Here is a 26,825-nt window from a genome sequence, read left to right on the forward strand (position 1 = left end):
CGAGTCATGACTTGAAATAGGATTTTCATGTTGATGGAAATGGTATGTGATCACTAATCTTCAGCAAATCCTCAAACGTTTTATAGCATGATGAATACTGACTGAACTGGAATCCATATGTTCTGGCCTATACTATCGAATGGGCAGCTGAAGACTAAATTTGGTTTGTGTAATTGTTGCAGATCATGGCTGTTTGTAGGACATCACTATGTGCAATTGGACTACAGCATTTGCCTACAAATACAGTACTTTGAGATGGTCTGCCAACATGAGAGATGCTATACCAAAACCAAAGATTATTATTAGATCCTTGTTGGATGAAATTTGTAATGATTTCAAGCTACTTAATTGTTCTATTTCCTATGAATGCAGATAAGAACATCGAAAAATTTCTGGCTGTGTTTGACTGGAGTGAAGCTACCAGCCGTGACAACTACCAGAATGTTGCAGTGAATTATGGAACGCTGCCACGCAGTCAGAAACGTGTGGTTCCAGGGCAGAGACCCTTCGGTAAGGAGCTGCTGCACCTTGAGACTAAAAACTTTATCAAACAAAGACTGAATCAAACAAACCGAGCGATTCTGCCAAACAAGAGCAAAATAGAGCACCTTCGCAGAAATCCATCCAGCACTGCAACATTGAACAGGCCTCTCCAAAGTAGAACAGAATTTTCTGATTTTTATGGTTCTGCAGACCACTTTCCTGTGCATTACAGACCTGGGTTCGACACTAAGCAGAACACTTTCCCAAAAAGCAGTGCAGCGAATACGTTGATCTATCAGAAACCTCCTTACATCGTGGCTTCACGATCTAACAGTCTTGGTCCCCGGCGTCTTGATGTTCCTCCTGATGAGGATTGGAGGAAAGCGACTTTTACCCCATATCAGCATTTGGTCAGCAATGCTGCTCCAAGGACTAATGCTCCTGACATTTACACCAGGGAGTCATCAGCAATCAGACGAGTAACTGAACAGACTGGTTTTCAGCCGGGCAGGAGACGCCAATGCTCTCTTTGCCAGCAAGTGCTAATAGATACTGCACAGGTTTACTGCCAGAATTGCACTGCATATATGGCACAATTTAAACCAAGACATTAATACTATTTGAGATTAGCCAAAACTGATAGACTTTATTGAAAGAGACTCCTTCAAAGCAAGCTAACTCTGTTACTCCCAACTAAGTGAAGGGATGCCATTATAACTGAGTTCTATGCCAGAAATATTTACTTTGGTTTCTGTTGTGACCTGAAATATGCTTGTATGCAGTTGAGGGTTGGTACGAAATTGGTAAAAACAAAGTTGAAAGACTAAATGTTTTTTAATTAAAGTCTAAAGTTAATATTTTTCAGTTACTGTTTAGGAGTTAAGTTTAGAATTCTGGATGTAATAATTCGCTGCTTCCTCCATCCCTGTAACTATACAAAATTAAGTTCTGTATTACAGTACTCACGTCTATACATATTTGGACCTTTACACTGTTATGAAATATAGAACATTACTTGAAATTACAGTGTAATGATCTAAGTAACTTGTGGTTTGCATATTGTCATGTTGTAACAGAGGCTTTCTTGATGTAACTGTAGTGAGGGCAATTTAAGAATCAGCAATTTAATCCTTTCTAATCCAATCAAGTTGAAATATTCTAATTGTCAACAAACTGCTCAAATATAAAGATGCATTTTTAAATTGAAAGGTAGATTGCTTTTTAAATGCTACTTTGGGCTCAGTGTTAGGAGCATCTTCAGAGTTAATATGATAAATCTGTATCTCTTTGAAATCCATTAAGTTAATAAAGTTGAATGACTGGCAAATGACAACCAGCCTGATCTACTGAAAGTCTTCATTCTGTTAAAATATAGGCTAGAAGGAGTTGAAAGATTGATAACCAGAAATAATTCAGCTTATATAGATTTAGTGTAACAGTTTTTTGGATCCAAAATGTATTTTGCAGACCAAGACAGTGCTGTACACTTTTTCAATCAAAATGAAGGAGATAAACTCATACTTAATGTCCACTGATATGCAAGACACCTTTGTGATACTTTCTTCACATCCCCTCCCCCACCATTGTATATATGATTAAAAATTCTAGGTCTGCACTGAAGGGAAGGATGTGAATTATTTCACAGATATCTACTTGCAGAGATGGGAAGCTGCTGTAAAATATATATGAAGATTGTTAAAATAGGTAATGAGAATTCACGTGTGGACCATTCACCCACCCTGGAGTATGAAAATGATGGCATGATAAAATGGGAAACCTGGTCTCAATCCATGAAGGTAAGGTAGGAAGAAAGTCTCATGGGATTAACACAAGTCAAATTCAGTTCATGTCATCAAAAGGGAGTAAATCTTGAGACACTTGTGCATATCTGTACCTCCATGGCTCTTTGACTGCATTTAATTTCCTCCTACCATCTGTTATTTTTATAATGTATACAGTTATAATTTTTATTTGTTGAAGTTTGTAAAGTTCCCAGTATTCAAAACCAATTCATTATCCTTGTATAGTCATGCCATTAAATGCATATTACAAGACCTTGTAAGCAAAGTATTGATCATGTGATTGCTGAAACAGTATTACAAGGTTCTTTATGCAGTGAGTACTGGGTTATTCACACCCTTATGTATATTATATAAAATTACCAGAGTAACCGCTAATAAAAATATAGGTTTACAGATATGGTGTTGAGAGATTTTATTGTAGAAAATGGTTTACAGACTTTTACTGTAATTTCTTACTGTCTGCATAGTAAAGCTTCATATTCTTGCTAATGTATTCCTGTTAAATTGTGTACAGCTTTTACGGGCAATGACAAGTGAAATTGGAAACATTTCTGTACCTATTGGTATTTGTAATTGCAGTGCTAGTAAATGCAACTCATATTTTTGCAATAAAGTATCTATAATGTGCTTATATTGAGCCATGCCTTTGTCTTGTATGTAAAAGTGAACATTGACATTCTTAGTTTCGTTTTTGTGAATAAGACATGGGGGTTGAAATTAGCCATAAGGTGCTTGAGTAAAAGGGTCTGGGCAATGGTCCCATAGTTTTTAATGGGGAAATGTTACAGCCAATCAGATGATATTTTCTGGACTTGGCTCTGATTCTGAATCAAGAAGCACAATGAGGTGGTTATTGCCACCTGTATATTGTGGTTGTACTTAAACACCATTTTTAACAGGAAATGCAAGGACAACATCATGATGAGAGGAGTAGTGTGGCAAGGCTGGAGGAGGAAACACCTGACAGTCGAAGTCAAATGCTGAATGAATTATGCTGTGGCTCTTATGCTTGAGGGTGTGTATGTGGCGTCCTGTAGCTCAGTGGTTAGAGCACTCGCTTTGCAAGCGAGAGACCTGTGTTTAATTCCAGGCACAGGGCGAAACCTTGGGCAAGTTTCCTCACTCCACACGCCTAATAATAATCCCTCCAAAATCAAAAACAATAATAAATTGGTAATTTTCAATCTATGACTGTTTGTGGGACATTGCTGTGCGCAATTGGCTGCTGCGTTCGCCCACAAATATACAGTGTGTTCTGTGAAGCGCTTTGGGACGTCCTCCCAACGTGAAAAGCGCTATATCAAATGCAAGGATTATTATTAAGGCAAGGATCTGAAGGCTAGTGTGAATGTAATGTAACCTGATGAGGATGGATGTCGGTTTCAAACATTCCCACTGTTGCATGTGTCCTTGGTGGGAGGGCAGCATAATAGAAACATTAATGGCTCTGCACACTTTTTTCTAAGAGGAAGATTTGGCATAATGAGAGCCGAAGCAGGGTTGCAGGGGAAGACCTCTGACGATACATTTAGTGATGGCAGTAAAGAAGGCAATGGGAAGTTTTGATCACAGTGTAGCTCCATTCCTCCAGGCATGTTTGTAAACTTCACTCACCATTTTCTAAACTTAAATAACAATTAAAAACCTTTGGTCATTCAATCCATAACTGTTTGTGGGACAACGGGCTGATGCATTTTTGCCCACGAGATACACTTTACAATATATTCTGTGACGCACTTTAAAATGTGATAAGGTGCTATGTCAACTGCAAGGGTAATTATTATTTATTATATCTCACATTCTTAATGAATATTAGTGGTGCCAATAACTCAGCACTCAGCTGCCCTAATCTTACACTGTTCAGAAGTTCTTTTGTCCTTATGGCATTGGGAGACAGCGAGGTTTGAATAAAAGCTAATGTTGTTCCCAGGAGGCTAATGAGGGAGCTCATTGAACAGCTGGGTTCTCAAATTAAATAGTTTAAGCTATGTGTATGATTATAAAAATTGTTTACAGTGCTATAGGAAATTTGTCATTTGAACTTTTAACAGTCCTTGGTGTATGCTTGAAATCCATATTTGACAATTTCATACCATGAAAATTGCCTTCTTGTTCAGTAGGAAGTAGAATTATCTTATAAGAACACAAGAAATAGGAGTAGGCTATTCGCCCCCTTGAGCCTGCCCTGACATTTAATAAGATCATGGCTGATCTTCTAACTTAATTCCATTTACCTGCCCTATCCCCATATCCCTTTAGTTTTTAAAAATCTATCGATCTCAGTCTTAAATATGTTCAATGGCTGAGCATCCACAGCCTTCTGGGGTAGAGAATTCCATAAATTCACTACCCTCTGAGTGAAGAAATGTTTTCTCAACTCAGTTCTAAAGGGCTGACCTTCAATCCTGAGACTATGACCTCTAGTTTTAGATTCTTCACCAGGGGAAACAGTCTCACACTATCTACCCTATCAAGACCCTAAAGAATCTTATAGGTTTCTATAAATCACCTCTAATTCTTCTATATTCTAGAGAGTATAGGCCTAGTTTACTTAACCTCTCCTTGTAGGTCAACCCCCTCATCTCAGGAACCAACCTAGTGAACCTACATTTCACCCTCTCTAAGGTGAGTATATCCTTTCTTAGATAAGGAGACCCAAAACTGCACACAATATTCCAGGTGGGGTCTCACCAAGGCCCTATACAATTGCAGTAAGACTTTCCTACTCTTGTACTCTAACCCCTTTGCACTAAATGCTAACATACTATTAGCTTTCCTAATTGCTTGCTGTACCTGGATACTAACTTTCTGTGATTGGTGTATAGGACATCTAAATCCCTCTGAATACTAACACTATCTAGTCTCTCCCCGTCTAGAAAATAATCTGTTTTTCTATTTTTTCTACCTAGGTGAATAACTTCACACTTCCCCACATTATATTCCATCTGCCACCTTCTTGCCCACTCACTTAACCTGTCTATTTTCCTTTGCATCCTCCTTGTGTCCTCCTTTCAGCTTACTTTCCTACCTAGCTTTCTATCATCTGAATATATTAAGCTCTATTTCCTCATCTAAGTCACTGATGTATACCATAAACAGTTGAGGCCCAAGCACTGATCCTTGTGGCACTTCATTAGTCACAGCCGGCCAATCTGAGAAGGATCAATTTATCCCTACTCTCTTTTCTGCCTGTTAACCATTCTTCGATCCATGCTAACATATTACCCTTAATTCAATGAGCCCTAGTCTTATGCAACAACCTTTTATGTGGCACCTTGTCGAATGTCTTCTGAAAATCTAAGTACACTATATCCACTGGTTTCCCCCTATCTAACCTGCTAGTTACATCTTCAAAAAAAACTCAAAGATTTGTTAAACACAATTTCCTTTTCATAAAACCGTGTTGACTTTGCCTAATCATATTATGACTTTCTAAGTGCCCCACGATGAAATCCCTAATTATAGACTCTAAAATTTTCCCTACCACTGATGTCAGGCTAATTAGTCTATAGTTCCACATTCTTTCTCTCCCACCCTTAAATAGCGGTGTTACATTTGCGAACTTCCAATCAACAGGAACCGTTCCAGAATCCAGGGAATTCTGGAAGATCAAAAACAATGCATCCACTATTTCTGCAACCACCTCTTTTAAAATCCTAGGATGCAGGCCATCAGGTCCAGGGGATTTATAAGTTTTTAGTCCCATCAATTTCTCTAGTACTATTTACTGATATTAATTTCTTTAAGTTCCCCATTATTTCCAGTAAGTTTTTAGTATCTTCCAACGTGAAGACAGAAGCAAAGTATTTGTTTAGTGACTTTGCCATTTCTTTATTCCCTGTTATAATTTCTGCCGTCTCTGCCTGTAAGGGACCCAGATTTACTTTTGTTAATCTCTTCCTCTTTATAGAGCGTCTTTCACGTCGGGAGAACGTCCCAAGGCGCTGGACAGTTGGGTCAGGACCCGAGCAGGGGGGAAATGGTTAGGGTGAGGGAAGAGAAGGGAGGGAGTGAGAAGGGGGTAGAGAGTCGAGAGGGGAGCTGAAGACACAGTCAAAGAGAAAGGTCTTGAGACCGGCCTTGAAGGAGGAAAGGGAGGAAGCAAGGCGAAGGCACTGGGGGATGGAGTTCCAGAGCCTAGGGGCTGAGAGGCTGAAGGCCCAGCCACCGATGGTGGGGCGGGGGATGTGGAGCAGACCGGAGCCAGAGGAATGGAGGGTACGGGCAGATAAGTAGGGGTATAGTAGGTCGGAGAGGTAGGAGGGAGCAAGGCCGTGAATGGCCTTGTAGGTGAGGATGAGGATCTTGAGTTTGATCCTCTGGGGGATGGGGAGCCAGTGGAGGTGAACGAGGGTGGGACTGATGTGGTCGCGAAGCCTGGTGCGGGACAGTACACGAGCTGCAGAATTCTGAATGACCTTTCAGGATATTACAACTTATTTGTAATGAATTAAAACACAATGTTCAAAGATCTGGGGTCTGAGAATAATAGTATTGCTGGGGATATTTGAGGACTGCTATTATTGAAGTCTTGATTACTTTCAGAGGATGGGGAAGAAAATAAGACAACTGCGCAGAAACTCAAATGAATTCTATTTCAACTTATGTTGATTTCTAAATTTAAAATACATCTGTATTTTTATGTAGAGCCTTAAAATATTTTTACACACAATATTCCAGGGAATATAAGAAGTTTAGTTCCCTTGCATTTTTACACTTTGCATAAGTGTAAATATTTGATGAGCTTAAAAAAATCCTGCAAATATAAAGATATTGACTTCAGATTGGAGACCATTACAACAACAATTGCATTTACGTAGCACCTTTCATGTTGGGTTGATGTTCCAAGGTGCTCAACAGTCAAGAGTTTACACCTGTGCTGGGGGTTGTAATCAAGAGGAGTGGGGGCCAAAGGGGTGGGGGTGGGAGGATGACTGAAGGAGCGATCATAGAGGAAAGGGTTCAGAAGCTGCTGCTAAAGAAGAAAGTGTTCTTGGAGAAGCTGTTGAACTCAAAAATGCTGAAAAGGGAAAACCTATGGAACATCAGGAAAGCACAACAGCTTCTGAACATTCAGTTGATTGCTTTTTGATGTACCAAGAGTGTTTTTTCAGCAGGTTATTCAAGCAGAAATTGGCAAAGGGAAAGAAGCAAGGTTTGCTATCTAGATCTGCAATCTGTTTTACTGAGCCATGAAAAGATAAATTCCAATAGGAAAGTACCGCAGTATATTTCTCAGTCTGACCTGGTACACTGTACCTTGTACCTGACTAAAAGCAGCTGGATAAGAGACAAAGCAGTGTGGGTATTGAACAAATACCATTTAGTTAAATTGATTAGGTCAATCAAATGGAAGAAATATTATAAAGTTAACCATGGGTAATGGAGAGATTCTATTTGAGCAAATATGCTTGCTACATTAATTTGGGAGGTTTACTGCAATGGCAGAAGGGGGTTATATTTAAAGCAATGCAGTTTACTTCTCTTTCTATTGGCAATGCATTACATTTTCATATAAAGAACCCAAGTACAGTAAATGGATTTTTAAAGATGGATCTGTTTTCAAAGTAAAGCTTTTTAAATATGTAATACAAATATAGCTGAATAAATAGTTTTTAGATATGGTGCATGTACAATTAACTACCCAAGTTACATACTGTTGATGTCAATTCCACCCTTTCTTCCAGCAAATTAAATTCATTTTTTTAAAAAACTAACAGGAAGCATTCCTGGAGAAGCTGTTGAACTCAAAAGTGCCAAAAAGGGAAAAAGCATCTACATCAGGAAAGTACAACAACTTCTGAATTGACATTCAATTGATTGCTATTTGATGTACCAAGTGTTTTTTTTCAGCAGCTTATTCAAGCGGAAACTGGAAAAGTGAAAGAAGCAAGGTTTGTTATCTAGATCTGCAATCTGTTTTAAAATAAATCCCAATAGAAAAGTATTTTGCAATTTGTGACCTGGTAAATTGTACTTTGTACCTAACTAAAAAAAGCAGCTGAATAAGAGACAAAGCAGTGCGTGCATTAAATAGATACCATTCAGTTGTTTTTTTTGCGTGCATATTTATGTGATTTAATTCCTCTTCCACCCCTTCCCTGAGTCATACCATTCTCTTCCGTCAAAAAGGTATGAGTCATCTCACATCTTCTTGACAATGTGTGATAATGCTGAGTTATTTAATGATATACACTTGAACGTATGACTATTAATATCTCAGAAGTGGGTGGGCGTGTCATTATTGGGAAAGGCAAGGGCATCGTGAGAAAGGATATTGTTTAACCCATTGAATTCATTTTGTTTTCAAAAGTCTCAATCACTACTTAAGTGTAGCTGATGATCTTTTACACTTTCACTAAGTCAATATTTCTCTAGAAAGAATATTTACTAGTGAAAGGTACATCAATAACTAATGATTAGGTGATAGTTGTAAGGAAACCCACACATGAATTGACAAAATGGAATTTGGGAATGACAGAGTAAATGTTGAAAAATCAGTTCATGCCAATCTGAAGGGCTGGAGGTCAATTCAGAGTTGTCGACTGAACTTATCCCACGTCACCCAATCTACCAGATGACTGACCGCTGGTGTCTGTGTCCAGAACAGCACTCTCAAACATGTGTTCTAGTTGTTTCCATCCATCATTCTGGGCAGCTGTCCAGGAGATTACAAAGAGCAATAGGAATCACCCAGGTTCATAGCTATTTCCTGCACCTCAGAGGTGAACAGAATTCTCTGTAGGGTCTAAGAAGCTGCATTCCTCATTGTATCTATTCGACTGAGACTTTGGGAAATGTCTAAATCCAGCTGATCTTCTGAAACTCCCCTCAAATATCAATCTGAGTTCCTACTTCTCTGAAGTCAGAATCTGAGTGGAATTCCAGAAGATTGAGCACAACATATCTAGGATTCATTATTTACATAGTCGTATTCTGAATTTCAAAATTCCTTTCATTCTGATATCTGATGGGAGAGGGGAGCCTATTTCCTTGTTCAAACAAATAAATCAGTGATAGCTGTCCTCTGGTTAACTGTCCAGTGCGTCTAGTGGTGCAGTGCTCAGTGACCAAGTAAAATTGGTTACTCAATTTCAGTAAATGATTCATTCCTATCAACTGGCATTGAATGCTTGCAAGATTGGGTACATAGGCTATAATACTTGATAGCAAGATCCAAGAGTATTGGTGATGGAAGAGAATGTATTTATTTTGCAGCCATACAAATATTACAGAAATATTGATATCATGGATTAGTTCTCTCAAAGAAAAGTTATTTTTCTGTTTGACAATGATATCAAGCTGAGCTTTGTGTTCACACCTTCAAGGCTGAGACTGATGGATTTTTAAAAAATAGAGCGATTAGGAGATATTGTGGCGTCCTGTAACTCAGTGGTTAGAGCACTCGCTTTGCAAGTGAGAGACCCGAGTTCAATTCCAGGCAGGTCAGGGCGAAACCTTGGGCAAGTTTCCTTACTCCACACAGAGCCTAATAATAATCCCTCCAAAACCAAAAACAATAATAAAATTGGTCATTTTCAATCTACGACTGTTTGTGGGATATTGCTGTGTGCAATTGGCTGCCACATTCGCCCACAAATATACAGTCAATTCACTTTACAGTGTGTTCTGTGAAGCACTTTGGGACGTCCTCCCGACGTGAAAAGCGCTATATCAAATGCAAGGATTATTATGATTATTATTATTATTATTATAGGGCAGGTAATTGGAGTTAGGTTAGAAGATCAGTCATGATCTTACCAAATGGCGGGGCAGGCTCGAGGGGCCGAATGGCCTACTCCTGCTCTTAATTCTTACGTTCTTATGTTATTTGAAAGGCACTCATGTCACCTATTCTTAAATCAATATTGGAGAAGTATTTTTAACAAATTGATTCAACAATAACAAAATTTGACTTCAACCTCTCTCTTTCAACATTGTTTCCAATGGTAATTTGTTAACTAACGATGCATAAAGGTAGTTCAAAATGTGACATCTCTTGAACAGAAACAATTCCTTTACATTTCTGAAACAATAAACTACTTTTTAATTAATTAACAAATTGAAGTGCTTTTAGATCATTCCTCACGTAAAAAGGATTCATAGCAGAACAGATAGTCCTTTGAACTAAGGGGACAACATTCTACTTCCACTTATTAACTGTTAAAAGCTGCACAAATGCCAAGAACATGAATACTATTGTCATACAAAAAAGTGCAACTTCATTTTGCCAGAAGCCCCAAGTACTGTGATTGATTCCTTGCTGGTCCAGGTACGCCTCGCCATAGAATCTGGAAAAAATGGAATGCAAATTATCAAAGGAGATGGGAAGAATGATAATAAAAAAACAATTTTTAGACGGATACAGTTAGGAAGGAAAAAAACTTACAGTGTTAAATTTGAATAAAATATTTGTCCTTTTAGTTCATTGATTGCAAGTGCCTGTGAAAAGAAAGAAAACAGATTAATTGGAATAGGAGTATGAGTTCTCTTCTACCCCCTGCCCCACCCTCTAAATTGTTGTTCTCATTTTAGCTGATTAATATACTCCTGAGTTCCCTGAACACATTCAGATATGATTTGAGTTCCCAATCCCTCCTACTCCATCCATAGGTCCTGCTCATTCTTTTGATCTCAAATTAAGAGAATATCAATCTTGGATTGGAGAGGTAGCCTAGACTATGAGCTCAGATCCCAATTTGGGGACTGAACCCACGATCGTGTGACCCAGAGGTGAGAAATGAATCAAGCTGGAACTGGTAAAATCAGCATGTGAAGGAATAAAGGAGAAAAGCAGCACCTTACTGCACTGCAACATTGCAGCAACCAGAATAAACTTATATGGGATGAAGGATTTTTTGAATAGTTGAGATTCCTCGCCAAGGTTTACATCTATTGTGAAGATTTTTTTTTATAAAAGAGAAATCTTACGTCCAAACCATAGCGGAATATACTGATCCATTTCAGCCATGAAAGCCAGTTCAACATGCCATTTAGGTTCACCAAGAAACCTCCAAAAACCTACAAACATAAATGTACTGTTACACTTCTCTAACATGTAAGTAATCGAAGATGTCAGCAAGCAACTGAATGAAAAGTAGATTCTTACCATCATCAAGACATAGGGGATGGCGATGAGGGCATTGGCAGCTGCAAATGTGTTAGCACTTGCACTCACAAAGAAAGCCAGACTCACTGCCGCCAAGCTGGTCAGACTTATGGTCAAAATGAAAAGGAAAAAGGATGTAACATCTTCCTTCAACCCTGCATTCAAAGATAAAATATGGTACTCATCAAGGTAGGAATGATACTTGTTTCATTGAATAATAAGTTTATAAATGGACAAGAGGATCTCCTGCTTTTGAAATGTGTGAAATGATTCCAGAAAGTGACAACAGCCATTGCAATTCTCAGCCGTTGATAATCTTCATTGCTGCAGTGCAGCATCAAGTAGATAGTGTGGAGCACTTAATGAACATACTTCATTGCCAAATACAAATAGCTACTGGGCACGTATCACAAAATGTGATCAAAGGTCATTTCTTGAGTTTTATGATGAAATCACATGAATCGCGTGCGTTTCGCTCACAAATATACAGTTAATTCACTTTACAGTATATTCTGTGAAGCACTTTGAAACATCTAGAAGACATAAAAAGCACTATATCAAATGCAAGGATTATTATTATGTACAATCCAAGAAATATAAGGAAACATAATTATTGGATGCATTTTCTGTTTATATGTGCAGGCAAACATCTAACATGATATGGGCCCATTAGGGTCTAGTTTTGAATTGTATCTTATTTTGATTATCAACGGTATTTCAATTTGCTTTTGTGTGAGACGCACAGATAGATAGACTTACCAATCATGAAGTAGGATATAGCTGCAAGGCCAAATATTGGTATGATACGATTGGGTATCAGATCAATTAAGATTTTGGATAGGAAGTATGCAGAGGTCCGGTAATAACCACTTGAATTTTCATGTCTATTTAAAATAAATTTATATTGTCTGTAACATGGATGTATCACAAGCCTTAGGAATAGAGTAAGATAGTCTTTCACTTTGCTCATGCAAGAAATGTTCACTCCTATATATTTCATTCAAATTTAGAATACCATAACATTGTACAGAATATAATTACAATATTGCTGATTGTCCTTATGAGGTTACAAAGCAGATTTTTGAAAGTAGCAAATTGGTCAGCACTCAAAAGAGCTAAAATGTTAAAAAATATTGTGAGTCATGATGACTTGGGAACCAATGTGTTGTTTTTATGTTGCTGACAACGCCTTGGATTCAACTGTGTAACTTAAATGGGCAGCTACCAGCACTGTCAGCCTTAAACTATTTATGAACCCAGTTCTAAGGCTACATGAAGGTTAAAGAGCAAACAATAGGCTTCCGAACAAATCATTCAAATACGGTTGTGTTAAAATAAATTGACAAAAATAACACATTTGAAAAATCAAAATACACTGAAAAAGTTATTCACTGATGATAACTTATATTGATGCCATTCATAGTATAATGCTTTTGAGGTTATCTGTGAAGGCTGGACAAGCACTGTACACAAACTGTTACTATTTCATTTCTGACATTTGTAATCCTTATTTGTTGTGCACTCTATCAATAAAAAAAATGCAGCATAGCAAATATATGATGTGAGTTTCACATGAGGAAACATGTGAATGTTTTTGTCTGCTATATATAAATCTGTAAGCAACCATATAATGTTGCATAGCAGTCTTCAAAACAACCCTTGGATGGTACATAGTCCAAAGTAATATAATTTTGGGTGATACATATTGATACATAATTTCCAAACCAAGATTATATGTTCTGATTCAGAATAATCTTCTTAGCCAAAGAGGCAGCGGAAAAGGCTACAAGACATGTCACCTGTAATATCCGAAATGCCACCCCGATTGAAGGGCACTATATAAATGCAAATTGTTATTGTTGTGGAAAAATTTCCAAAAGTATCAGTTGCTCTCAAAATCCAGAAAATAAATGAAGGGGTTAGTGGAAGATCTACAACAAGTGCTTATATGTAACAATATAATTTTGGCATTTCAGTTCATGTATGATACAGTAAAAACATGAAAACTTCATTACAGAAAGTGGCTGCATCTATAATAATAATCCCAGCAATGTCTAAACCCCTCAAAGCATGTCATGGGTTATTGCTATCAAGTACAGTTACTCTCTATTCATAGACAAATGGACTGATTTTTTCCACATCAAGATTGTAAAATCCTATGAAGTGATGATAAATTAATCTGGAGGATTGTTGGCTAGGCACATGTGATCTTTAATGGGGAGGGATATCTTGGTATGTTTGTGACAATGTAATTTATGTTTTCTATTCATCTACCATATGCCGCATAACAACACAACTTGCACTTATACAATGCCATCCACGCAGGGCAGAGTCTCAGAATGCTTAACAATGGCAGAGCTGGAGCATAAGAACAACTCTTATCAACTTACATGAAGAGTACTTTTTCCTTTATGAAGAGTTCCACGGCTGAAAGGTTGCCAAAAACTTGGTTGATTATCAAGAAGAAAAAAGCACCAATTCTGCAAAATCAAAAGAAGCACCAATGAGATTTAATGTGAGGATAAAGTTAAGGAGAACTGGGGGTGATACTTTGTGGTATATCATATCAGTTTAATGCAGTATCATTTGGAGTCCTGTAGCTCAGTGGTTAGACCACTCGCTTTGCAAGCGAGAGACCTGAGTTCAATTCCAGGCAGGGCGAAACCTTGGGCAAGTTTCCTTACTCCACACGCCTAATAATAATCCCTCCAAAACCAAAAACAATAATAAATTGGTCATTTTCAATCTACGACTGTTTGTGGGACATTGCTGTGTGCAATTGGCTGCCGCTTTCGCCCACAAATATACAGTCAATTCACTTTACAGTGTGTTCTGTGAAGCGCTTTGGGACGTCCTCCCGACGTGAAAAGCGCTATATCAAATGCAAGGATTATTATTATTATTATTTAGGGAACACAATTTTACACCACAGTTGTATCCTGATTTAGCCATATCTGGTCAGTGGATAATGCTAAGAGAGGGTTGGAAGGGTGAGAAGCTGAGAAGAGGACAAATTTGAATTGTTCATCATTCTATACATTTTTTCAATATTCCAGTGTCTTTACAGAGACCTGGGAACAAAATCTTTTCCCTTTTGACGTGCCTTTGGCACAGAACAAAAGGAGACTTGAACAGTGGGTAGTGCAAGAAAATAACATTTACACATATACTACAAAACACTTTAATTGTTTGGAAATTAAATAATTGATAATGCTTAAAGAAATGTATTTTGTAAAGTGGTGCCTATATCAATTATAATATCATTATGTTTGTCCTACCTGTTTTGCAAAGCTTCAGGCATTGTGTTGGGTATTTGAAAAAAAATAAGCCCATTCAAAATACCAAAGAATATCATCATGAACACTTGAACAACTGAAGTCTGTGGGTTTCGTAGGAAATTCTTCATAGTGCGCCCACCTACTATATACAGCTAAATATACGAGTGAGAAAAATAAATTGATAACATGAAGAAGAAAAATTAGCACTTCAAGTGACGCACAATGAGAAAACATTGATTACATTTATGTTGGATCTGTAATTAATAAGAGCAAGTAACCAACAAAAATACAGGAGAGAGATATACCTACCTGGTTCCAAAAGGAAGTTGGGTAAGATTTTGTTTTTACTTTTGACATTGAGTTTCTTGGTTTGTAGAACTGTTTCAGTTCCTTCTTAACCTTGTCATAGTAGCGAGATTGCTCATAACGATGGACCAAGTGGTTCTTATCAGAGCTGGAATCCACTGTTACGTAAGTAGTGATGGCTGGGGCTTGAAAAAAATCATATCTTTACTTGCAAACAACATGTTAGAGTTATTTCCGTCATGCTGTAAATAAACCCTCATATAAAGGTAATTGTTGGTAATGGTGAAATTACTGGGTTCCCACATATTCCTACATACTCCTAGGTAAACAGAGAGCAAGAAAATTTGCCTAAGGTTTCATCCCACCCTTGCTAACAAACGTCATAACCTATGACATATTCTTAGGATTTTTGTCTCGTTCCTCCTTCCCATAACTTACATCATAGGCATATTCTAAATTCTAATTGGCAGTCTCTTACTGGGTGCACAGTATTAGATATTTATAATGAACTAAAGAAAACATTTTAGTTCTCACCTGAATTGGGAGTTTCAAGGGAAGATGTAACTGCTCCATTGATGACATCCAAGAAAAAATCTGAAGGATTGTTGTAAGGTTCACACTTGAATCCTATCAATGAGCAATTTACATGCATTCTTGTCATAATCCTTGTAAACACCAATATACGTCAAGATATCAATAATAATAATCCTTGCATTTGGTATAGCACCTTATCAAGTCTTCAAGACGTCTCAAAGCACTTCCTAGAATATATTGTAAAGTGAATTTACCGTATATTTTGTGGGCGAAACACGTCAGCCAATTGTGCACAGCAGTGTTCCACAAACAGTCATGGATTGAATGACCAATTTATTATTATTTTGGGGGGAATTATTACCCCTGGAAAAGTGATCTGCCAATTGACTAATAACTGGGTTCTTACTGACTGCTAGGTAAACAGAGGTGCGTGGAATAAGAAAACTTGTCCAACTTTTCGCCCTGCCGGGAATTGAACCCAGGTCTCCAATGCACGCTCTTGGGAGATTGTGTTCACAACATACCCAAACCATGCAATTTATGAGGAGCACTCAGCAGCTTGGTGTGAACACTCTTGTGGTGGGCTTCCGATACTCAGCTGATCGCCAAAAAATCAAAACTACCTTATTTATATTCCTTCCCTTTCCTGAGCTCAAGAATGTATCCCCTCGAGTTTGCAAGTATGTGAAACTTGGTTGGTTGGTTTATCTATGCCTTGAATATTTCAGTAAGATCTTCCCCGAGCTTTCACTTCTCCAGTGTAATCATATTCAGCTTCTGTATCCTTATCTTATAACACAGAATTGGTGGGACTGAATGAGTCATGTATACAGGTTCACTAACACTTGCTAGAACATCGTTTTACATCCCAAGATCTTGTTCGCTGGCTACCAACTCGTGACAGATACACTGAAAACAATAAGAAAATGAGAACAGTACCAGAGAGGAATTTTTTTTTGAAAAAGTGACATTAATGGCAAGGTGATTATACCTGGAAAGTGTTATGGCCACTAAAGGGGGAGGGGCTGCAAGTATTGAGAAGAAACTTTTCTCAAACTGGAAACATTTCTGTCAGATTACGACCATTAACAAGAGGATGACTGACAAAATGGGATAGCATATGAGGCTACTGTAACAGCCTTGGAGTGAATTTTAGGCTAAGACACCGGAAGAAATTTCTTTCTCTTTTCGAATAGTGCCATGGAATCTTTAACGTTCACCTGAACAGGCAGATGGAAGAACATCACCTTTGACAATGCAACACACCCCTAGCACTGCATAGGAGCGTCACCTTAGACTATGTGACTATATGATTCCAAGTCCCAACGCAGGATTTGAACCCACAACCTCTGACTCAGAGGCGAGAGTGTGCCAGACTGACATACAGATTGTGATGGTGAGGTCTTGTCTCATTTGTGGCCAGCCTGGTTATGACTTTAAACAAAGTTATATATTTCTAAGCACAATTTCAAACAAAGGTTAGCAAGCTGTGTATTACTCTATTCCAACCAATCTATATTTCAGTTTTGAAATTTATCCCAAACCCTTTTTTAGGCAATGCAATCAGAAACACGTAATCTATCATCTCAAACAAAAAATGTGCATTCTAAACAGATGGGATACAAAAATAATAATCTTTAAATTTTATGCAGTGCTTTGATGTCAGGCATACGTCTCAAAGCTCTTCATAGGTTGTATTACAAAATGTAATATATCTTGATGTAAGGCAACTGCACAAAATTGTGTTATATTGAGTACTGCATCAGCTGGTATTAATTCACCATTCAACCTATAAAAACTAAAATCAAAAACTGAGCAATTTATTTTTGGGGTAACAGATTTAGGGAGATTTTGTATTATTCCTTACTCAGTGAAAACTTGATCCTAAACATGATTTCTCAATTACCTTCATCCCGCTCCAGGTGAGCTAACACAAACAAATGTTAAGTATTGAAATTTCTTACCAATTTCTGTAAAGTAGTCAAGAGCATCTGCACCAGGCCCCTGGTATATGATTTGACCTTTATTCATCAAGGTTAAACTATCAAACAGTCTGAAGATGGAATACCGAGGCTGATGGATGGAGAATATTATTGTTCGAGAATTTCTAGACAACCTGCAAATCACAAATCTTCTAGTCATCTCAATCTTGAGGTATTGTGTTGTGGTTCATTTAGAGAAGGAAAGCACGTAATACCAGCTTGAACGGTCTTCTGACTAAGATAACAAGGCACTGATCATTAATGTTTTTCATAGTCAACATGCTTCAATTTGATGTTAAGGAGGAATAACTAAAGACTTTGTCTGAGAAACACATAATTTATTCCTCTTTCATTTTTACCATGAAACAAACAAAACTATGCCAGTTAGCTGCAGATACAGGTAAAGGGTAGTCAGTACTGTAAAGTAATAGGTGTGTGGGTCCCAAACAATTACAACTAATGTTACAAGAATTGCAGAAAAATTATCTTTGTTTTGATCTGAAAGTTCAATTAGCATCAAATAAAATTGAGAAAATGTATATGACATCCAAAGTACATTGAGATATTATAATGCGAGTCATGTATCTCTTGAAACCATGGTATATTCCCCATTTACTCATTCTATACATGCCCACACATAGTGTAACCTTTTATCAAGATTATGAATTCAGTTACCAACCCATTTTTGATAGCTTTGCTCCTTCCAAGCCAAAACAATTTGTTCTGTCAGTCTCCACATTAATTTACATTCAGGTATTCTTACATGCCCTAATACTTGACAAATTGCACAAAGGCAATATTAAAGATATGACATATAGCAATAAATTAGCTTTAACTAGGGTTTACTATTTTTAGGTGGCTATAAATAACCAAAGCAATGGGATAACTTACATGTAAAGCAAGTGCATGATGGAATTGGCTGTGTTTGCATCCAGTCCGGTGGTGGGCTCATCTAAGAAGAGCAGGGAAGGTGAGGTAATTAACTCCATTCCAATACTGCAGCGTTTTCGCTCTCCACCAGAAATCCCGCGAAGGAATTCTGTCCCAATCTAGCATTGCAGGAATAGATTAACAACTGAAGATTTCAACAATACAAAAAATTAAACCATTTCAATGTTTTTTNACATATAGCTGCAGACATTTGGGTAAATAATTTTATTTGCTGCTTGTGGCAAACCAAAGCCCCAATGGGTAGGGAGGTCCTAGCTGGACAAGTTGCGGGAAAGCTTGCCAGACAGCAATATCAATAATAATTCTTGCATTTGATATAGCGCATTATTACATCTTCGAGACATCTCAAAGCGCTTCACAGAATAAACTAAAGTGAATTGACTGTCTATTTTGTGGATGAAACATGGCAGCCAAATACGCACAGGAGTGCCCCACAAACAGTCGTGGATTGAAGTGACCAATTTATTATTATTTTTTTTGAAGGACTTATTACCCTCGGAAAAGCGATCCACCAATTGACTAACAACTGGGTTCCAAACAGAGGCGAGTGGAGTAAGGAGACTTGCCCAACATTTCGCCCAGCCAGGAATTGAACTCAGGTCTCTCGCTTGCGAGCGCTCTAACCACTGAGCTACAGGACTCCATTTGGCAAACTATGCATTTTTAGCTGATTAGACTCCAATAGATAACCCAGCGCACATCCTGGGGGCCCCAAGCCTTGGATCTTGCTAACCTGTGCCTAATACTTTCCGGAATTGTGAAAACAGGACGCATCCCTCCAGGGAGAGAGTGCACATTCTATTCCAACAATCTATCTGAGGAATTTTCATGTTTAGGTGGGTTTGGATACTCTTAAGCAACGACACCCTCCTGACCAAAAACAAAATGCCACTAACAAAATGCTGATTTAAACTGATGCATTACATAAGTAGAGGGAGGGATACCCTGGATTGCATCCAACAATAGGAGAAGAGAAAGTCTTATTTCACTAAAAACAGCAACAAAAGCACATTGTTTTCAAAAAGCTAATGAAAGTGAGTGAGTAGGTGCAAAATACATTTTTGTAGAATGCCAAGCAGGTAAGAGTTGTTTGTTCTGAAAATAAATAATCATAAAAAAAATCCTTGCAATTGATGTACCTTGGTACTAGCGCAGTCTTGTAATCCAAGCTCTTGAATGACCTCATTCACCTTCTTTTGCCTCTCCTCAGCATTGTATTCCTTTTTCGATAACCTAAGGTTAGCAGAAAACTCCAGATTTTCTCTCACACTTAACGTTCCCATTAAAATATCATCCTAGTTTTGAAAAAAAAGTTCATGTATACACAAATTGTTTGTAATATATATGTACATATACATTTTGAAAGTATTTTAACTGATACTTTAATTGACATAATACTGGCCATCTTCACAATATTGCCAGCAACTAAGGGGTCAACATTGTTCATATCATGACAATGTGTGATCATTCTCACCTGCACTACATAAGCAGAGGGTTGATGAGAGCTTGAGTCTACGAATTGACCATTCAGTTGAACCTGCCCTGACTTAATCCCTTTGGGGTTCTTCCGGTGAGCAAGCACATCCAGAAGCCTTCAAAAACAAGGGACATCTTTTTGTTGGTACAGTACCATGAGAAAACATTAGAGCGTTTACAATTCTGACAGTTCAAGGCTCTACTGTATATTACTTACGATGTTTTGCCACTTCCCGTTGGTCCAAGGAGAGCATTCATGCCAGGCTTCATAATCCCACTGAAAAAGATACCCTGCTGTGAATTGCAACCAGCTTGAAGAGTACACATCCCCATTTATTACTATCCTCCATTATTTGCTAAATTGGTATTTTTAGTTCAGTTATAATCATTTTCAGCCTTTTCAAGAACTGCGATCAAACAGTTTGTCCATTAAGATTAAACCTTACGGATTTTAAAAAAATTCTACATGATTCTTACATTTGATATCAGTGGAACTTCAAGTTAAGATCATGCCATTTCGTGGCTCAGTTAACTTAACTAAAAGCATCAATTAGAATGCATGTCCGAGAACAAAATCAATATATTTTTGGATTTAAGCACAATTTTAAAAGTTTATGATTTCCAAAGATGAAAATGTATTGGAATACGAGCTGACGAGTAATCGGTCGTTTTGTGTGTTAATCCGAGGCTTTTCCCTTGTAAAGTAGGAATAGTTATCTGTGAGGTATGTAATGTTTTTACATAACAATCTTGGAAATTTACCTGAAGATTCTACACTGCCACTGCAGTGCTAAACACAAGTAGAATATTTACCTTACATTTTGAAGGATCCATTTCTCCTCTCCTTTCTTGATACTGAATGTTTTCTTCAGGTTCACAGCATAGCTGATGTTACTGAAAGTCAGAGTGGGACCTGGGGATTCAAAATCACCTGCTTGTTCTTTTCTGCTCTGTGCCGACGCTTCCATATTGTCGTCTGCAGCTGAGAGTTCAAAATGAATCAAAGGTCAATCTATGTTACACAGTAAATATTAAAGAGCAGTGATACAGCGAACACTACCGTTGCTGATTACCAAAGGCAACATCCGGTATTAAAGTTCATTTAGACCCAGTTACATAATACAGTAGTTAGAAGTTTGTGTTAGTTTATCGTAGACTGATTGATATTTCTCACCATCCCTGCAACTGAACTTTATATAGAACACTTGTACTATATTCGAAACATTTTGTTACTTTCTTGACATCAGCACATTTCTGTGTGTCAGGAAGTATTTTGTTTAAAAGGTGGGAATAAAGTTTGAAATAGTTATTTCTTGGCAAGAAGATACAGTCTTGGAAACCGCACAATGGATTAGCATTTTGAGGGGATGTGTGGGAGAAGGGAGGAAGCACTTTTGTATTCCATCCTCCTACCTATGGATGAGAGGTAAATAGATATTTGTTAGGTAAGGATATCAAGTGATATGGGGCAAGGGTGGGTAACTGGACTTGAGATACAGATCAGAAATGATCTTTTAGAATGGCGGAACTGGTTCGAGGGGCTGAATGGCCTCATCCTGTTTCTATGTTTCTATGGATCGATAGCAATTATTCCAAAGATAATCATTTAATTATTTTTATTTGAAAGAGTCAATTGACAAAGCATCGACTGCTTTTTGTTCAAGAATCTCTTCCTCTCGACGCTTCTGTGGGGGAAACAAATCCTATCCCCGTTAGATTTTAAATCTACTTTCTATAGTTTGCGTTTCACAATCTTTGTCACTCAGCATTTTAAAATCCTGATTATGTCTTTGTGAAATTATCTTTTAGCTCTGCAAGCTCTCCTCTGCTCATAATTTATGCAGATCAAACCTTCTCTGAATCTTGTCCAAGTCACCAATATCCTTTGGAATGTAGGGTGCCCCAAATTAAACACATTATTCCAAAAAATGCCTCACCGATGATCAATAGAGAATTAAGGTAACTTCTTTTGATTCAGAGTCAAGTGCTTTTGAGACGTAATCTAAAATTTGTTAGGTTTGTTGATACAAGCTTCACATTAAAAGGAAACTAATAATTTTATAATTTTAGAATTATAGATTAATCCTTGCATTTAATGCAAGACCTTATCATGCCATTGAAACATTTAAAAGCACTTCATAGGATTTACTTTAGACTATAACGACTGTGTATTTTGTAAGCAAATATGGCCAACAATTTGCGTATAGCAATGCCCCATAATTAGCCATGAACCAAATGAACAAGTTTATAGGGAGATTATTGGTCAGGAGAAACTGTCTTCTCTTTTTGAATAGTGCAGTGGGCTCATTGATGTCTGTCTGAACAGGCAGAAAAGATCTCTGTTTAACATCTCATCCGAATAGTGGCATCTCTGACAATTCAGCACTCCCCCAGCAGTGCATTGGAGTGCCAATCTGAGCTCAAGTGCAGATATGGGGCTTGAACCCACAATCTTCTTTGAAAGGCGAAGGTTCTGCCAACTGAGCCAGGCTGACATCTAACAATCAATAATCTAACCCAAATCAATCAGGGTTAGGCGAGGGCAATAATTTTGTTGAGACATCCATCTTTAGAACTGTGGATAAATACTATCCAGGGCCAACCTATAATAATATAAAGCTCGGTGTAATAATGGACTTTAAAGTGTTAGTTGAGAATCTGCTCAGAAGAGGGAAATGGAGAATGTTCAATTCATAATGAAGTTTGTATATTTTTTTTATTGAGAATTAATTACTTCTAAATAGAAATGTAGAAAAAGATTAATATGAGATTTTAACACCGCCCCTAAGAAGTGGAAAGTGCTGTGTTTGATATTACTCTCGTATATCAAAACGTAGTACTTCACAGATACTGTATCGACCATGACATGAAATAGATTAGATGAAAAGCGAACACCCCCGAATTTGTAACTTGCATTTCTTTCATGAGTTACAATACAAATGCACACAAAAAACATTTTGCATTAATTCCACGAATCACTTGCAACGCAAATAAAATCGTTTTTGCAATGCCACAGTATTCCAGCGGAGGGAGCACTTGAACATCACCAGATATGTCAGGATTTGCCTCAGTTCAGCTTCAGCAAAATCCGAGCAATTTTGTGTAGTTTCTATTTTGCTCTTCTACGAAACCGCCTTACTGATTAGTCATGGCATAATTTCTAATCACAATTTCATGCTGATACATGTAGGATATTGCATCTTACGTGTTTCAACATGGATTTGACTTCATGAATGGTTTTCAAGGGCTTTTTGCATGAATTAAATAAATTGCAGATTACATTATCTGCTGTGTAATGTTCTCTTCATAGTAACGTAAAATAAACATAAATTAGTTGGTGCCAACCAGTCTTCGACCTAAAATGGCAGTGAGTAATATGTATTAAACGGGACCCTAAGAATATGCTTAATAGAGTCACAAATCAGGAGCCACGTAGTGAAGCCTAGAGAAGGAAGGTCAGCTGTTAAAATGTAATAACTGCAGAATGGATGTCCCACAGAGAGGATGAAAGAGGCAACTGATATCAGCAAACTCAACAGCGAAATTAGAAACCCATTTGGTGAACAGATCGATTGAGGTGGATGAGAGATGGAGTACCTCATCTCTTTTATTTTACTAATGACCTTTTGCAATCCTGCGCAATCTTATATCTTCAGTATTGAACTGGCAGTGAACTTAAATTGAATTTAAGGCAGTATTGTTGTAAACTATTGTAGGTAAAAACATCAACCCTACATTCTTGTACACGGGATTCCTTTGAACAAGACCCCCTAACCAGAAATACTTTAAATATTTAAAAGTGCAAAAGCAACACAGTTTATAACTGCAAAAAATCTGTGTAGTCTACCTTGCTTGAGCACAGTGTTATCGTATGGAGCAGTATAAATGTGGGTTGCTGTTTTACAGAACTCTCAGAGCAGGTAGTGAATTCAGTCTGGGACATGCAGCAATAAAAGTAATTCCTCGAAAATATTGCAAGTTGCTGTAGCCATTGCCTTGAAACAAGGTAGATTCATAAGTTTGTGGGACACTACTGTGTCCAAATTGACTGCTGTGTTCATCTACAAATAGACAGTCACTGCACTACAGTAATTCTGTAAAACATTTTAAGACATTTCGACAACGTGATAAGGCACTGTATCAAATCCAGGGTTGTCTGTCTATTTACCTCTCTATGCACATGATAGCAGAGACCAACAAAGTTAAGTATCCTTCCATGTAAAGGTTATAAAATGCAACCACAGTCATGCATTTCATCCCTAAAAAAGCAAACGGTTGATAACATTTCAATATTTCTGCAATACTGTTTACAGTAAGAGGTTGGGTGGAAGCAAATCAAAACCGAATTCCCTATCTTCATCTTCTATTATACAAAACACACATCAAAGGTTGTTGGATGCTTGTAAGAAATGGAAATGAATGTCTTCACAATAAATTGCTTAGGTAAACTTCTGGCAACTGTATTCACAAAAGACATTTCTATAGAGTTTTGTGTGGAACTGCCATAAATTCAGTGGTCATGGTTTGTCCCATTTACGAGTTTAAAGTCTAATAAATATGGTCCCTGGGACCCTGTCAAGGAATTTATAAAACAGTAAATAACATTATTCGTTGCTTTTCAAAGGAAGTGATAATGGATAGTTGATTTTATTTGGTTTTCTAAAGTAGATCAGCTGTGTCCCATTCTGTAATCCCCGTCAGTATTTTGTCTCCTGATTTTCATTCTTTAAACAGCCATCTTTCTATTTTGTAGTTTACAACTTTTTTTTCTTTATAAATCATTCGGTTCCTCCTAACCATTGCCTCCATGTTAGTGGCTGTGGATTCCATCGCTTAGCAACACTGGAAAGGGTGACTTGACCCAGTCTGAAATGAAGAAATACCGTGAGGAGGAACGGATGGGTTTGTGATCTGCATTTGAACACAGAACTGGGAAATGGTGTTTGGGTTCCATGTGTATGCAAGTGATAGGATGATTTATAAAAAGTTTAAAACATTTGTTGGTGAAGTCCTCTCCCTCTTTTAAAGTGGATAAATCCCAGAAACCATCTATCCTGAGAATCCCATCTACTATATATTTATTATTAACTTTCTATATGTTACATTGGTGAAGTGTTACTGGTGTTCCTGTTTTAACCTCCACTACTATTCTTTAAATAATAACAACAATCCTTACATTTGGCACAGCACCTTTCACATTGGGGGATGTCCCAATGCACGTTGAGGATATACTCTAAAGTGTAGTGACTGGGTATTTTGTAGGTGAACGTGGCACCAAATTTGCAGACAGCAATGACCTACAAACTATCACAAGATGTTGTACTATTACAATACATCTGGTCGTAGAGTCGCCCAGTAATCAGACTGAAATTATTTCTTCATCAACTTGCAATTAAACGTCTCAATCATTTATCCTTCAAACTGAATATCATCACACATTAACTATACAATTCGCACTAACTGCTGCAGTCAGCTCCACAACAGACAAGCGAAGAATTTTGTTAAAAAAAAAGTTTTTAATTAACAGTACATATAAGGATAAAATAATAGATACTCTTGGGTCAAACTAACAATCTAACTCTCAGGAACCATTGGTAATTGAACCTTATAGTTTATGACATTACCTGAACCCTCTTCATTTTATGACTTCCTTGTGATCTCGCCCAACTAGCAGCCACTTCCTATGTAAACATACTACCATATCATTTCATTGTCATCTACCGGAAATTATTTCTCCAAAAGCTTGCAGTAACAAAATCATATTCATATTAATCGTTCAGTGTAAACATTGTCAGGCATCAGTGACAAGGAGAGAGATAGCACTTGGCACCTGCACTAACGAGCACCGCTGGCACAAACACCCACGTACAAACTGAACAAAAACGAACTATGAAATGTCACAGTTTATATTAAACCTTTCAACCACTGCCCTGGAGTGATGCAAGGCTGCATCCCTGGCATTCAAAAGGATAAATATAAATTGCTCGTATCACACCTTTGCGCTTTCTAGCATAATCTGATCCCCTCCTTTGAAGTGTCTTGCAATCATTTGTTTCCGTAATTCTCCAGGCAACAGCGTGAGGGAAAGGCAGGATTAACACAAAGAGCTCTGACTTCAAATATATATTCCCAATTATCCCCACCTTCACTTTAGCACTGCATTGCCAGGACATGTCAAAAATGCTGGTATTATGTGCGTGGGATACAATGCTACAGCAGGATGTGAGTGACACTACGATTTATGACACTGTACACTTCCTCCTGAGGCCAGCAGAGTTTGCAGTTTAAAGAGTTTTATTGTACAACACCTGTATAGTGCCAACTCGTGCAACCTGTAACCAACTGTCTCCAGCGAACTCACTCCAGCCGCAAACACTGACTTGCATTTACTTGTGCAGTGTTGTCAGTCTGTTGGCGCATAACCTGGGGAAACACATTAAAAGCATTCATGCAGAAAACAGTCTACCTCGAGTGCGCATATATGTTGGTAAGAATAAAACCTTAAAGAACCATCAATACGACAGATTAACCCTCTGAGCGCTGTATTTTCCACCTAGTGTTTGGATAAGCTTAATTTTTTCACTCACGTTAACAGTCCAAATAAGCATTTGTTTAAGTGGGACATGTTGCAAACACTGCAAACTCACTGAGCCACGAAATCGTCAAACAATACAATTTGGTCCTTGTTATTCCCCATGAAATGAGAAGATTCCATTAAAGACTGTGTTTTTTTCTGATATAGCATTTGAATACAGGATACTACAAAAGAGTTCTCGACCCAGAATAATGGCTTGGTTCTTTTTAGTATGGCAAAAGCATTCATATAGGATTTGTATCATTTGGTTGTTTGATTTGGATGGTAGGGTACCTGGGTATTTAGAAAGTGGGCGATTTTTACAGCTAC

At 37.7% G+C, this 26,825-nt stretch overlaps 2 protein-coding genes across 3 annotated transcripts in view; one reads left to right on the forward strand and one right to left on the reverse strand.

Annotated features, from left to right (window-relative positions):
- The window catches only part of usp54a (ubiquitin specific peptidase 54a), a 43,416-nt gene extending 40,494 nt beyond the window's left edge, over positions 1–2,922 (forward strand). For both annotated transcript variants that reach the window (XM_042336706.1, XM_042336707.1), the window contains one exon: positions 373–2,922. In XM_042336706.1, coding sequence (XP_042192640.1) covers positions 373–1,097 — 725 coding nt within the window. In that variant the 3' untranslated portion in view covers positions 1,098–2,922. The remainder of the gene's footprint in view (positions 1–372) is intronic.
- Positions 2,923–10,219: 7,297 nt separating this feature from the next.
- On the reverse strand, positions 10,220–20,893 carry abcg2c (ATP-binding cassette, sub-family G (WHITE), member 2c). Its single transcript, XM_007898001.2, has 15 exons — positions 20,735–20,893; positions 20,139–20,198; positions 19,920–20,037; positions 19,585–19,740; positions 18,386–18,543; positions 17,477–17,628; positions 15,513–15,605; positions 14,982–15,163; positions 14,673–14,824; positions 13,785–13,874; positions 12,154–12,278; positions 11,395–11,549; positions 11,217–11,306; positions 10,675–10,727; positions 10,220–10,576 (listed from the first exon to the last, which is right to left on the reverse strand). Exons 1-15 carry the CDS (start codon positions 20,887–20,889, stop codon positions 10,429–10,431), a joined length of 1,887 nt encoding a protein of 628 aa, XP_007896192.2. The 5' UTR covers positions 20,890–20,893; the 3' UTR covers positions 10,220–10,428.
- Between the last annotated feature and the right edge of the window lie 5,932 nt (positions 20,894–26,825).

The sequence above is a fragment of the Callorhinchus milii genome, unplaced genomic scaffold (assembly GCF_018977255.1).
Source record: "Callorhinchus milii isolate IMCB2004 unplaced genomic scaffold, IMCB_Cmil_1.0 Scaffold7, whole genome shotgun sequence".
NCBI lineage: Eukaryota > Metazoa > Chordata > Chondrichthyes > Chimaeriformes > Callorhinchidae > Callorhinchus > Callorhinchus milii.

What these genes read in the sequence shown, in the direction of transcription:
- abcg2c (XM_007898001.2), bottom strand. Translation starts at nt 20,889, where the DNA reads ATGGAAGCGTCGGCACAGAGCAGAAAAGAACAAGCAGGTGATTTTGAA. An exon ending in TGGATCCTTCAAAATGTAAG is followed by an intron (nt 20,199 to 20,734) that starts GTAAATATTCTA and finishes TATCTTTTTCAG; the next exon opens with TGGGATTATGAAGCCTGGCA. An exon ending in TATTCCGCTATGGTTTGGAC is followed by an intron (nt 10,728 to 11,216) that starts GTAAGATTTCTC and finishes TTCTTTTCACAG; the next exon opens with GCACTTGCAATCAATGAACT.